This window comes from Macrotis lagotis, chromosome 1 (genome assembly GCF_037893015.1).
Source record: "Macrotis lagotis isolate mMagLag1 chromosome 1, bilby.v1.9.chrom.fasta, whole genome shotgun sequence".
Taxonomy (NCBI): Eukaryota; Metazoa; Chordata; class Mammalia; order Peramelemorphia; family Peramelidae; genus Macrotis; species Macrotis lagotis.
Window position 1 is genome coordinate 92,964,433 of NC_133658.1, and position 13,100 is coordinate 92,977,532.

The following is a 13,100-nucleotide window of genomic DNA, read 5'->3' on the forward strand; positions in this document are numbered from 1 at the left end:
ATTTCCCAATTTGTGGGAGCCCCCTCAATTTCCAATGTTTTGATAGTACGATAAGAGCTTCTCTAAATATTTTTGTATTTGTATGTTTTTTCTTTTTTTTGTGATCTCTTTGTGATATAGACTTAGTAGTGGTATTGCTTGATCAAAATGTCCACATAATTTTAGTATTCATTGGGCAAAATTTCAAATTTATATTCAGAAAGGTTGGGTTAGTTCACAACTCTACCAACAATGCATTAATATCCCAGTTTACCCACATCTAGTGAACTGGATAATTGCAATTGAATTAAGTTTTTCTTTTTCCATACATTGTTTTTGCTCAGAAATAAGAAAATGTTTCCAGTTGTTTTAATATTTTTAATGTACTAATTTTAGTCCCTGGCTCTTGGTTTTGACTCAAAGCTGGATCAGCTTCAAATTTTTTTACATTAACTTTAATTTTTTTTGTTTGTTTCTGCAAGGCAATGGAGTTAAGTGACTGCCCAAGTTCACACAGCTAGGAAATTAAGTGTCTGAGGTCACATTGGAACTCGAGGCTTGATGCTCTATCCATTGTGCCACCTATAGCTGTCCCTTTACATTTACTTGAGGATAATTTGTTCACTTCACTGAATGACTGCTTTCCTATGGCAGAAGAACTTGCATAACTGTGCTCATTGTGGAGACTTCTGACAATAGATGATCCATTGGAGAAGGAAATAGCAAATCATTTCTGTATCTGCTGATAAAACCCCTTGGATAAAACTAAAATGCTTAAAAAAATTTTTACATCAGAAGATGAGGCCTGGTGTACTATTGATTCTGAGGTCACAAAGAATCAGAGACAAATGAACAAAACCAATGGGATTAAATAGTCAATCAAAGCTCAAGTTGAAAAACTTTCTCTAACTTGAAAAAACCTTTAATAGTCAGATGCTCTCTACTCATTGACTAGGTTCAAATCCCATTATTAACACTTAATGGGCAGCTATGTAAATCACTTTATTGACTTTTTAGTTTTTGCAAGGCTATGGGGTTAAATGGCTTGCCCAAGGCCACACAGCTAGGTCATTATTAAGTGTCTGAGCCTGGATTTGAACTCAGGTACCCCTGACTCCAGGGCCAGTGCTCTTATCAACTGCGCCACCTATCCCCGCCCCACTTTAATGACCTTTGAACATTAAGTCTTTTCCTGTGTAAGAGATAATTTTCATAAGAATCGAATAATAAATATGTATATATGATTTCATGTTTATGAAGCCTTTGGTAATCTATTCAACTGTTTTCATTTTTATTCTAATGAGCATTTACTCAAAATCATTTCCATTAAAGTTCTTGCTGTTGGGTGTCCCTATAGAAATTGTCAGATATTCTCCAGTTAAAGAAAGAATCTTAAATGGTCAGATTTCTGTCATCTTATTTGTTCTTAAACTTTTTGACTCATGCACTATCGTTCCCATTAGAGTATGTAGGAAAAAGTACCAGAATTCCATCTTCCATCTCTAAATATATTGTCCTAAGACAGACTTTTACTAAACCATTGTTCAAATCTGTTGACACCACTGTTTTTGACACCTAAAAAAGATAATGGGAAAAATCCTTTCATCCTTTACAATTTGAAGGGGTAGTTTTCTGTAGGTTCTTTGCTTAAGTTTTATTATAGGCTGACTCTATGCCAGTTGGTACACTCTTGTGACTGAATAGACAAAGACCATAACCAACATCGAGTGGGTCCCATTGGATTCTAAATGCTCTACAATTAGGCTATTTAGTAGTTGTCTCATGTTCTTTCCTAGTTTGACTTATATTCCAGTGGTTGCTAGGTGATCTGTTGATCCCTGCAAGAGGCCTTAGTACTTATAGATTTTCGATTTAGTGCAATTACTTAATTTAAAAATGAGAGCTCCATCTATTTTGTTCCATGTGATGGATTAGTTTTAGGATTTTTGCGATAAATTGTTTTTGATATATTCAATCATTTCTTGCCCTGAAACTTCCTTCAGGTCTGCTCACTTTATTCCTCTGCAAAATTTATCTTAGTCCAAAAACAGTATATTTTTCGCACAATCAATAAACTTGCTAATCCACAGATTCTGTGCCTTTTTTTACTAGACCCTCAAGTATTTTTTGATTTATATAGCTTCCTAAAACATGAAGTTATATAGTATAAGGTTATTTCTTCACTTCTGTTATATATTCCTTATTTCCAGTATGTTTTATCTTTATATATATTGTATATAATCTTATTTATATTTTTATTGAAATTTTATTTTTCCAGTTATGTTATGAAAGTTGTTCAACATTCATACTCTCGCATACTTAAATGTTACACACTTTTTACCATCCTTCCCACCCCACTCCTATCAGCAGATAATGTTTTGATAAAAGTTTTGTACATTACATGTTGGTGTTTAATATGTTCATCTATAAGTCATTTTATAAATGATGAATTAGGATCAAGGGGGAAAAAAGAAAACCATTGGATAGGAAGGGAAAACATGAGCAGTTTTAAAAAAGTGAACATGGTATCCATTCAGATTCTGTGGGGTTTGGTTTTTTTTTTTTTTTTGTATTTTCCCTCTGAGTGTGAAGGGCGTTGTCTACAACAGGTCTCCCAGTGTTGTCCTAGGTGTCTGAACTGCTGAGAGTATTAGCATTTTTTTTTCAGATAAAATCTCTTTATTCTATTAATCATATAAAACTATTGACCAGTGGTAGTGCTTTAATTTAAAAATGGCTATTAACAAGATGTTGAACTTGGGTTCACACTTAGCATGCCAAAGAGTGAAAACTCCAGTTGAATTTTTGTGACTCATTACCTTGAATGTTACATTGTGTTTTTCTTTAAATAACTTTCTCTATAATGTGACACTAAAATAATGTTACAGGATAGATGCAGAAACATGAAATAGTTTTTCTAAATAAATATTTTAGGGAGAACATTCACATTCATTTTGTCATGGGTTTCTTTGTGGCTCTTTATATATTTATATTTGTGTCCATATAAATATATATGTATACATATATATAAATCAGATTAATGAGACACTGGTAGGATCCATCATTATTGATCAACTCATAATGTTGTTGTTAACTTGTACAATATTCTCTTGGTTCTGTTACCTTCACTCAAGCATCCGCTTGTGCAATTCTTTCCATGCTTCTCAAGTCTGACTAGTCATGATTTCTTATAAAACAGTAGTACTCCATGCATTCATTTATCATAACTAATTCAGTCATTCCTCAGTTGATGGGCATCCCTTCAATTTCCATTTCTTTGCCATTACATAAAGGGTTGCTATAAATAGTTTTGCACATGTTGAACTTATCCCATTTTTTTATGATTTCTTTTGAATATTGGCCTTGTCCTGGTATTGCTGGGTCTAAAAGATATGATCAGTTTTATTGCTCTTTGATCATAGTTCCTTATTGTTCTTTAGAATGGTTGGATTAATATCCCTATCTACTCACAACCTCCTCTACATTGATCCTTTTCTGTTTTTGTCATCATAGCTAATTTGATTTACATTTCTCTAATCAGTAATGATTTGGAGCATATTTTTTTAATATGATTACACAGTGCTTTCATTTCTTCATTTGAAAACTTTTCATATCCTTTAAGCATTTATCAGTTGGAGAATGAATTGTAAACTTAAAATTTTGATTTGAATTTCTATATATTTTAGAAATGAGACTTTTATCAGAACTCTCACTTGTTAAAATTTAATTTTCAATTTTTCCATTAGGACATAGCCAGCTTGTCTATCTAACTATTCCTTTTATTCTCTTTGTACAGGGGGAAATGTAGTGTTGCACTTCTGAATGAGACAGAATCTGTTTTGTCATATCTTGATAAAGAGGTAATGAATTTAATTTTAATTTATTCCTTTCCTTTAGAGTGTATTATCATAAAAATTTAAATGTTTATCAAATTCTTTTGTCAGATTAAAATATCTTGTTTCAGTATTTACCTTGTATTTAACTAAAATCAGTTTCCTTTTGTTCATTCCTTGTTGAAAATATATTTCTTCAGAAGTAAACATTTATTAATAAATTTAAACACTTTAGATTTATGAATAACTGAGATGTTTTATAGTACAGCCAACAAAAATGCATTTAGTATATTTGCATCTCTATTCACCAATGATAATCAAAGCTTTCCTTTTATAATCTTTATCTTGAAGAAATGTCATCTGATTTTAAAACAATAAAATTTTGTTATGTGATCTTAAGGTTGTTTTTTATTTGCTTCACAGAATTGATAGTATTTAAAATTCTGGTTAATATAATCAATGAAATTGTTCTGAGAGTATTCATAAGTGAAAACAGTATGTAATCACTTTTAGTATAGTTAGTCTACCATAATAAGCTTTTGTTGTTAAATTTAAGAGTGAAGAGGAGAGGGATTGCTTGGCCTTGTGGTTAATGAGTTTGCCTTTAGTTTCTGTCTTAGAATAGTTCAGTTGATGTCTTATTTCTGTTACATGACCTTCAGGGTGACACTGGGAAAAGTCAGTTAATTTATTGTCCAAGGCAAATTTTTGGCTCTTAATTGGCTTAGAAGGTGCTATTTTTGGGCTGGTAGTCTAAGTTACTCACTAGGAGTTCTTCCCTCCTTTTTAACCTGACCCACCAATTTCTGTTCTTGGACTTTGGTGCTGGATCATGCTTTCTGAATTACTTCTCTAATGCAAAGATTTAAAGTAATTTACATTACTACATTAAAAAAAACCCAATAGTATAATGAATAGAACTGATTTTAGGTGAGAAAGACCTGGGTTCAATCCCCATTGGTTACATACTTGATGTGTGACCTTGGGCAATTAATTCTCTAAGTGGCCTTGGTGAGCCTAAGGTTGCCTTTTGTCATTTGCATTGCTGGAAGAAGTTCCTAAATAGGAACTTTCTACCCCTTTTTTTAAAAGATTTTTCAAGGCATTGGGGTTAAGTGGCTTGCCCAAGGCCACACGGCTAGGTAATTATTAAGTGTCGGAGGTTGGATTTGAACCCAGGTACTCCTGACTCCAAGGCCAGTGCTCTATTCGTTGTACCACCTAGCTACCCCAGAACTTTCTACTATTAAAAATCACAGTTATTACCTTTTAATATTATAGACTCATGTTTATGGAATGCCATTTCAAAGTGCCATCTGTAGTTTGAAATGCATTTGATTACTGAGCCATTTCCAGTTATTTTCAATGCCTGTCTGTTGTTACAACTGTCATTCCTCTTGCTGACCTCCCTGGCTTTCTTTAAGTCCCTGAAAAAGTCCTACCTTCTCCAGGAAACCTTCCTTAACTCCTCTTTCTAATAGTGCTTTCCCCTCTTTTAATTATTTCCGTTTTATATATGACTTGCTTTGTATATGTTTATTTCCCTACAATCCTATTAGATTGTAAGATCCTTGATGGCAAAGACTATCTTTTTCCTTCCTTGTGTCCCTGTTGCTTAGCACTTACGAATTATTGTTGTTTGCTTGCTCAATTGATTTATTGACATTATACATTGATATGTATAATTTCCCATTTTTTTAGGATACCTTTTTCTATTCTTTGGTTTACGATCCTTCACTGAAAACACTTTTAGCAGACAAAGGGGAAATAAGAGTAGGACCTAGATATCAAGCAGATATACCAGATATGCTCACAGAAGGTATGTTTTATATTATTTATATATACTTTTTAAAAGCCTTAATTTTGTCATTGCTTTTTTTTGCCATTGAATCTTAAAGTAGTATTGTATTGTCATTGGGGAGTATAGACCCAAGTGTTGAGCACTGAACAAAAATGAGAAGTGTTTGTAGTTTATGTCATTAGTAGATTATTTGATTTTGACCTTATTGTTTCACAGTTGAAACATGATATTTTTGAAGTATGATGTGTGACTTATTTTGAAATATATGAATTTTTACTCCTTTGGAAAAGTATTATTTTAAAAAAATATATTTTTTAAAAATGAATAACTCAGACATTAATATATGGAACTGAAACTTATTTTTTCTTTTGTCCCTGTGCCAAATTTTGGACAAAATAGCAGTTTCACCAAACATCCATTATATTGGTATTTTCTGTAAGTTTCTTCATAATGACCCCATAATTGAAACTAAAAGAATTAAATAAAGCTTCCAGAAAGCACAAATTATTCAACTTAAATGCTCTCATACCAAAAGAATTAAATATTATTGTGCCATGATATTGTCTTGAGGTATGCTTATTCTTCATTTTTTGAGACTTAAGAAGTCCAGATAGAAATTTGGCAGCATTGTAGTATTGTTCTTTAGTTATAATTGTAGTCATTCCATTATTAATAGTGCCTAAAAATCTATATTTAGGATGTGTGGTAATGTAAAAATTGTTTGATTAGACCGTTTCCTAAGATTTGTTTCATTTACTGAAAGAATTTGTTTTCTTCCCTTTCAGTTTTTCACCCTTTTCCTCTATTGAGAGAATATAGATAAGAGATACAAAATTTATTGCCCAATTGAAAATTTAAAGTATTTGGGTAGAAAATTAGGCTATGAAGTTTTTTTCATTCTGAAAATGGGATCACACACACACTCACCTACCGACAAGAATGGTTGTATCCTTAATAAACTAGAAAAGTGGTGAAATACAGAGTTTTGAGGGAAACCTTGTTCCTGCTGTTTATCCATTTTTCTTTAAGAGGCCCATGACATCAGGGAGGTAGTGCCATGACATGCAAGTGAATTGGATTTAAATGAAATTAAATTAAAAAAGTATGCTTCAATCAGCTTTCTCTGGATCTGGAGAACATTCTTTATCATAAGTCCTTCAGAGTTGTCTGGGGTCACAGTTAGTTCACAAATGATCATCCTACAATATTGCTGTTATTTAGTACAGAGTAGTCAGCAATATGAAATTTAACAAATAATCGAAAAAGGATAAGGACTGAGAAAAAACCATAGATTTTACTCTTAAAAAATCATCGATAACTTTGGAGAGAGCAATTTTAGTGATTACATTAGAAGTTAGAGTTCAGTGGATTGAGATTTGGGTAAGTGTAGAGAAAGAAAGTAGAGTCAGGGCTCAAGGAAGTTTGGTTGAAAAAAGAGATGAGATATAGGATAATTGCTTGGTTGGGTCTATGATTGGTAAAATGAGGGAGAGATGAGCATATTTCAGTGTCTTAGTGAAGGAAATAGTAGATAGGGAAAAAGTACATAGTGAAATTTGGCTTTGGTACAAGAAAAGCCACTCTTTTCAGAGACAGTGTGTGTGAGTATGTATGTATGACATGATTTCAAAGTTATGAAATAAAAAAAAGCTAATATTGAATGGTTTCAATTTTAACTATGAACTAAGAGACAGGGTCCTCAGGTGCCAAAGATGAGATGTATTGGTATAGAGACTTGACTGAAGAGATTTGTAATGGCATCTATAAGGAATGATATAGGGAATCAAGTAAAAAAGGACCATATTACTGTAATGAGGGCCCCAATTGAATTTGGATAACCTCAGTTTGTAATGTACCCAGTTATCCTGATTGTGAGACTTGTTTTTAATTATATTCAGCAGTTAGTGAGTAGGACCTGATCAGGAGTCAGTGGGAGTGAGGAGATAGTAGGAGGAATCCAGGCTTGAGGTTTGTCATGAGATGAGAGATAATAAGTTGATAGAGTAAGTGTTTCAGGCGTTGGAAGACTTGAAAGATTAATTGGCTGGGGTTAACTTGGGTGAAAAATGAAGACTCAGTAGGAGTTTGGGGCAAACTTTGAATTAGTCTATTTAGTAAAGGGTGAATCATCAAGAGAGGTAGAATCATAGGAAATCTGTTTACAGAAAGGGTAATCCTTATTGCTTTTGGTAATTTTGAGACTATCCTTGAGTGAATTAGTAGGCCATGGAAACTGATTATTGGGAGGTATAAAGGACCATCTCTGTATATTAAAATCCTCTAGTGTAACAGCAGGAGTTGCTAATTAGAGGAAGATGGTGAACTTGTTTTTAAACTACTTGAGAACAAAGAAAAGTGTGATTTGTGATTTGGTCTAAGCCATCATAAATTCAGAGTGGGTAGAAATTTTTGATTGAGTAGGAAAAAGGCTGACGAATGGTAGAGGAAAAATAATACTCTGTAAGTGACATTGGGGAACAAAAAGTATCTTGACAATCCCTCTAGGATCTAAATGAGAAGGGAGGGTGTGAAAGATGATACGTTCATCACTGTAAATGAGAAATGTGGGGGTTTTTTTGGCAGTAACTGGTCCCCAGTGAGGGCTAGCTATTTTTTCCCCCCAAGATTTTATTTATTTTGAGTTTTACAATTTTTCCTCTAATGTTCCGAGGGCTAGCTATTTGATGGAATGAATGGAATTTGTTTACTATTGAAGAGGAATTTCAGTAGGCACCATTGAAGGGGTGGGGAGATTTGGAGTATGAAAAGGGTAGGATAGGACTGAGGAGGATGGGGATGAGAGACTGGTGATGATTTTAATGTAACTGGTGATTAATTACTGGAGGGATAGTGAAAGAAATGAGTAGGCATAGAATTAATAGTTCATGACAGGTAAATAATGCACCTTTAAGGACTGTTACAGCCAGTTCCAAGTCTTTGCTTGGGTTTGGAATGTACTGTCCACTGCTTTTGCTCCTAATTCTCCTGTGTTAACTGGTTTGTGGGGAGGCAAAAGTATGGGGGCAGGTAGGTAGTATGCCTCTTTCCAATTTCAAAATTCTAAATATCCTTTGGTGGAACTGTAGTAAAGAAAAAATGAGAGTAAATGTGTTATAGATTTAATAGTGGGGGCTCAGGGAGAATTTGTGTATAATTATTTTGAATAACATGTTTATGAATGTAGTTGAATAAATTAAATTAATATATAATATAATAAATTTTAAAAATTTTAAAAATTCTCTTGGCCTCATGGTTCTTTTTCTTGCTTTGTACCTAAAGATGATATATCGGTCATCTTTCCTTTGAATTACTTGGGTTTGAGACTCCATTGAATTAAGGTTATTGTCCTACAATTTTAACAAGTTAATAATCCATAATTCTATCTGTATAAATGATGAATTCCTATGTTGAATCACCAATAACTTAGTATCTTAGTATAAGTACATGTATATATATATATGTATATACATATAATTACATTTTAATGGATAATGAGTCTGACCTGATTCATGTGAATATTTCATTAAATATTTCATTAAAAATATTTCATTACCTGAGATTAATAATACTTCAGTTGTTTTCTATGAAATATTACAGAGAATATAGTTGATCTTCACTTTGATGCTGCTGTTCCAAGACAAGAGACTTTTCAATCAACACACATTTTATTTAGGGCTTATTCTTTGTCAGGTCCTTTGCTAAGGTCAGGGAAATAAATACTAAGAGGTCAAGATCATGAATTGTAGTAGCATTTTAGACATTTCCAGTCTGAAATTTCTAACATAGATAACTTTTAGAGCTCAGGAAACAGATTAGAGTTAGATAATGACTATTGAACCCATGGGAACTGAGGAGACTACCCATTGAGATAGTATAAAGGTAACAGAGAAGAGAGGGCCTACGAGATTTGGGGAACGTTAATACTTAATGGGCTGATTTCAGTAGTTTGAAATAGTCACTTCTTAGAATGGGGGTAGTGCATCCTTTATGGACAACACAAATGTTTGCCTTGCTTAGGCTCAGGTTGAGATTGGATAAGAGAAATTTGCAGCCGGTGTATCACCAGTTTCATGGTTTCCTTAAATTCATTTTTACTTTAGCACATAAATCAGAGCTTCAGCTGGTATAAGTAATCTAGTTTACCTTTGATAAAGAGTGGTCAATGATAAATCAATGTGTCAAGGGATTTCATATTATGGGATAATATAGAATTGAATTAATTCCCCCTAAGTAGCTGTATTTACTCATATATGAATACTATGTACACACCCCCCCCCCTTCCTGGGTAGAACAGCAGCTCAATAAACACAAAGACTCTGATTTTTTTGTATTTTTACCTCCAGTGTCTGGTATACTTATTATTAAAGAGGAGCTTAATAAATTGTGTATTCATTATTCACCTTTTCTAAGCCCTATCACCATCATGAGGCTAGGAACAGGAGTATACTCACTACTTTTCCCTTGTCTTCAGATAAAAGTAAGGCAAAGAACATTTATTTTAGTAGATTGTAATAGGTTAGAGTGAAAAGAATATATGTTATATATTTGTATAATGTATAATTACATATGCCTATAATATATAAATATTGTCTGTGATAGAATAGTATCTATAATATGTGAATAAAAGAATTAAATTACCATCCTATAAATGAATGAATTAAATTAACATGCTAGAAAAACTTAACATAACAATGTAATGTTTAGTGGTTTAGTAAATCACAGAATTTTTTTTCTTTTTTAGAGAGTATATTTAAAGATACTAACTTTGAAATAATCATATTCTTTACCTTTGTACAGGAGAGTCAGATGGCAGAGAACAATCAAAGCTGGAGGTTAAAGTTTGGGACCCAAACAGTCCTCTTACTGATAGACAGATTGACCAGTTTTTAGTTGTAGCGCGGTAAGTTCAACCAACAAATATCTTTCGTTTCAAAAACCAGTCAAAGTGCATCAGTAGTCAAGGAAGTTAAAATTTTTCTTTCTATTGTCTTTCTGACAGTTTTTCACCACTTTCCTCAGTAAAAAAGAGGACGAAAAGATATGGTATCTGACAACAAAGTGTAGTAGATTATTCTTGTCATGTGAAATGGTTAACACAAATGCTGGGAAACAGGTAATAAATCAGTAGCAAGATGGGTTTAACCAAAAACATAGTTCATAAAAAGAAATGATATATCCAGAGATTAGAACAAGAGGATGGGTCTAAGTTATTAAAAAGGTCTTTCAAAACCATAGAGGAATTTATGCTTATTTTTGAAGCAGGAAGGATGGATTTAAATTTATTGAATAGCGATATGACATGGCCAGAGGTTTACTTCAGGAAGCTCCTTTGTATAGTGGCTGGAGGATGTATAAGAGTGGGGACAGAACTGAGGGAGACCAAATAGGCCATTGCAGTAAACTTAGAAAAAGCTGAGTGTCAGAACATAGGTGTAGGCTGTGAATGGTCAATAGCTGAAGGATATGAGATACCTGTATAGCTATTTAGGTAGAAACAGTATAATATATCAACTTCTGGGGATTTTTTTTTTTTTTTTTTTTAGAAAAGACTCAGTTTGTAAAGCATCCTGTGTTATTCTGCTCTTTCTTCTTTATTCTAGTGCATTTGGATTGAATTACACAATTTAGCCCTATCTTACAGTATCTCATTGTTTGATTTATGTTTGTACTCCCTCAAACCCCCCCTCAAAAAAAAGTTTTTAAAGATTCATTAGTATTCAAGTGCAGAACCTTTCTCTTTTCTTTTTACCATGTCTAGTACTTTTCTAGATTATAAAATAAATACTCTATAAGCACTTAATTGAGTTAATTTGACATGACTAAATTTTTTTTTTCCTTCACAGTGGTTGTATATTAGGGATAACATGAAATTAGTGTTTCATATTAAACATTGATTAATAATATTTATTAATGACATCCATCACCTGCCCATGTTGGCTTATTTGAGCATCAGCTAGCAAGGAGAAAATATTCTTGCTATGATTTTTATGACCATGAAGGAATTTCTGGCTTAGATTCTCAAGTTTCTTCTCTTCAAGTAGTTTCAGACTCATACAAAGATGACTTCACTGATTCATGAGCCCATTGAGAAGAAAAGTTGGGAGGGATAATAAAGTTGCAATCTACTGAAACAGACTGCTCTTTTGGGTATAAATTGTCCTTTGTCTTTCAAATGGATATTGTCTAAGTTGTGAAAGTTACCTTGTTATTTTGGAAAGTCTCTGCCTTTGAGACTTAGCTAGACTGTTTTCAATTCTGGTACCATTACAATCTGAAAAGAGTTATTTGCAAGAACAGTACTTCAATATTAAAGGAAGTGTAAAGAACTTCTAAAAGTTACAAGGAAATTTCCACAAGTGACTTGCAACTTTGAAAGTTCCTCAGTATTGATTACACACTAAGAGCAAAATTATATGAAAATCAACTCTTCTTTTCCTCTGGTTCTGCTCATTTCACTTTACATCAATTCATCTGACTTTTCTACAGTTTTCTGAAATCTGCCTTCTCGTCACCTCTTTTACATCAATTCTTTCATAGTATTTTTATTTTGAATTTTTTAGTTTTCCCCCTAATCTTGCTCCCCTCTCCCCCCACCCCCCACAGAAGGCAGTCTGTTAGTCTTTATATTTTTTCGATGGTATAATTGATCTAAGTTGAATGTGATGAGAGAGAAATCATATCCTTAAGGAAGAAAAATAAAGTATTGTGCCTGATTGTTGCACTAATGGAATGAGCAAGTCCATTAAGGTTCATCCTCACCCCCATGTTGCTGTTAGGGTGCACAATGTTTCTCTGGTTCTGCTCATCAAGCTCAACATCAGTCCATGAAAATCTTTCTAGGCTTCCCTGAATTTCCATCCCTCCTGGCTTCTAATAGAACAATAGTGTTGCATCACATACATACACCACATTTTGTTAAAGCCATTCTCCAATTGAAGGAAATTTGCTTAATTTTCAATTCTTTGCCATCAGGAACAGAGCTGCAATGAGTATTTTTGTACAAGTGATATTTTTTAAAATACATTACTAAAATATTCTTGTTTAAGAGTAAACATAATTTACCCCCCCCCCCCCCATGTAGACCCTCATGAGAAATAAAGTAAAGAGGAAAAAAAAATGTTTCATTCTGTGTTTCTGATACCATCAGCTTTGTTTTGGGTGGTTCACATTCTTTATGATAAGTCTATCATAAAAGTTACTTCCATATTTTCCTGCTGTTGCTGATTGTAATTCCCTCCATCTATTCCTCTCCATATATTATATATTATATTATATTTTCCCTCTCCTTTCACTGTGTCCCTCTTCTAAAATGTACTGTAGGGTAGCTGAGTGGTGTGGTGGACCTAGGGCCAAGAGACCCTGAGCCCACATACCTCCCCTGAAACCTAGCAACCACCCAGCCCAATGGTCCTGGACTGGCCACCCAATCCCAGGCCCTTGCAAGATAGTAAAAAAGAAAATGTGTATATCTAACTATTCTCTCCTTT

General features: G+C 33.3%; 1 protein-coding gene across 2 annotated transcripts in view; it reads left to right on the plus strand.

Annotated features, from left to right (window-relative positions):
• The window catches only part of MTA3 (metastasis associated 1 family member 3), a 194,694-nt gene that overhangs the window by 75,623 nt on the left and 105,971 nt on the right, over nt 1–13,100 (plus strand). For both annotated transcript variants that reach the window (XM_074204684.1, XM_074204676.1), the window contains exons 5-7: nt 3,776–3,839; nt 5,514–5,631; nt 10,411–10,513. In XM_074204684.1, coding sequence (XP_074060785.1) covers nt 3,776–3,839; nt 5,514–5,631; nt 10,411–10,513 — 285 coding nt within the window. The remainder of the gene's footprint in view (nt 1–3,775; nt 3,840–5,513; nt 5,632–10,410; nt 10,514–13,100) is intronic.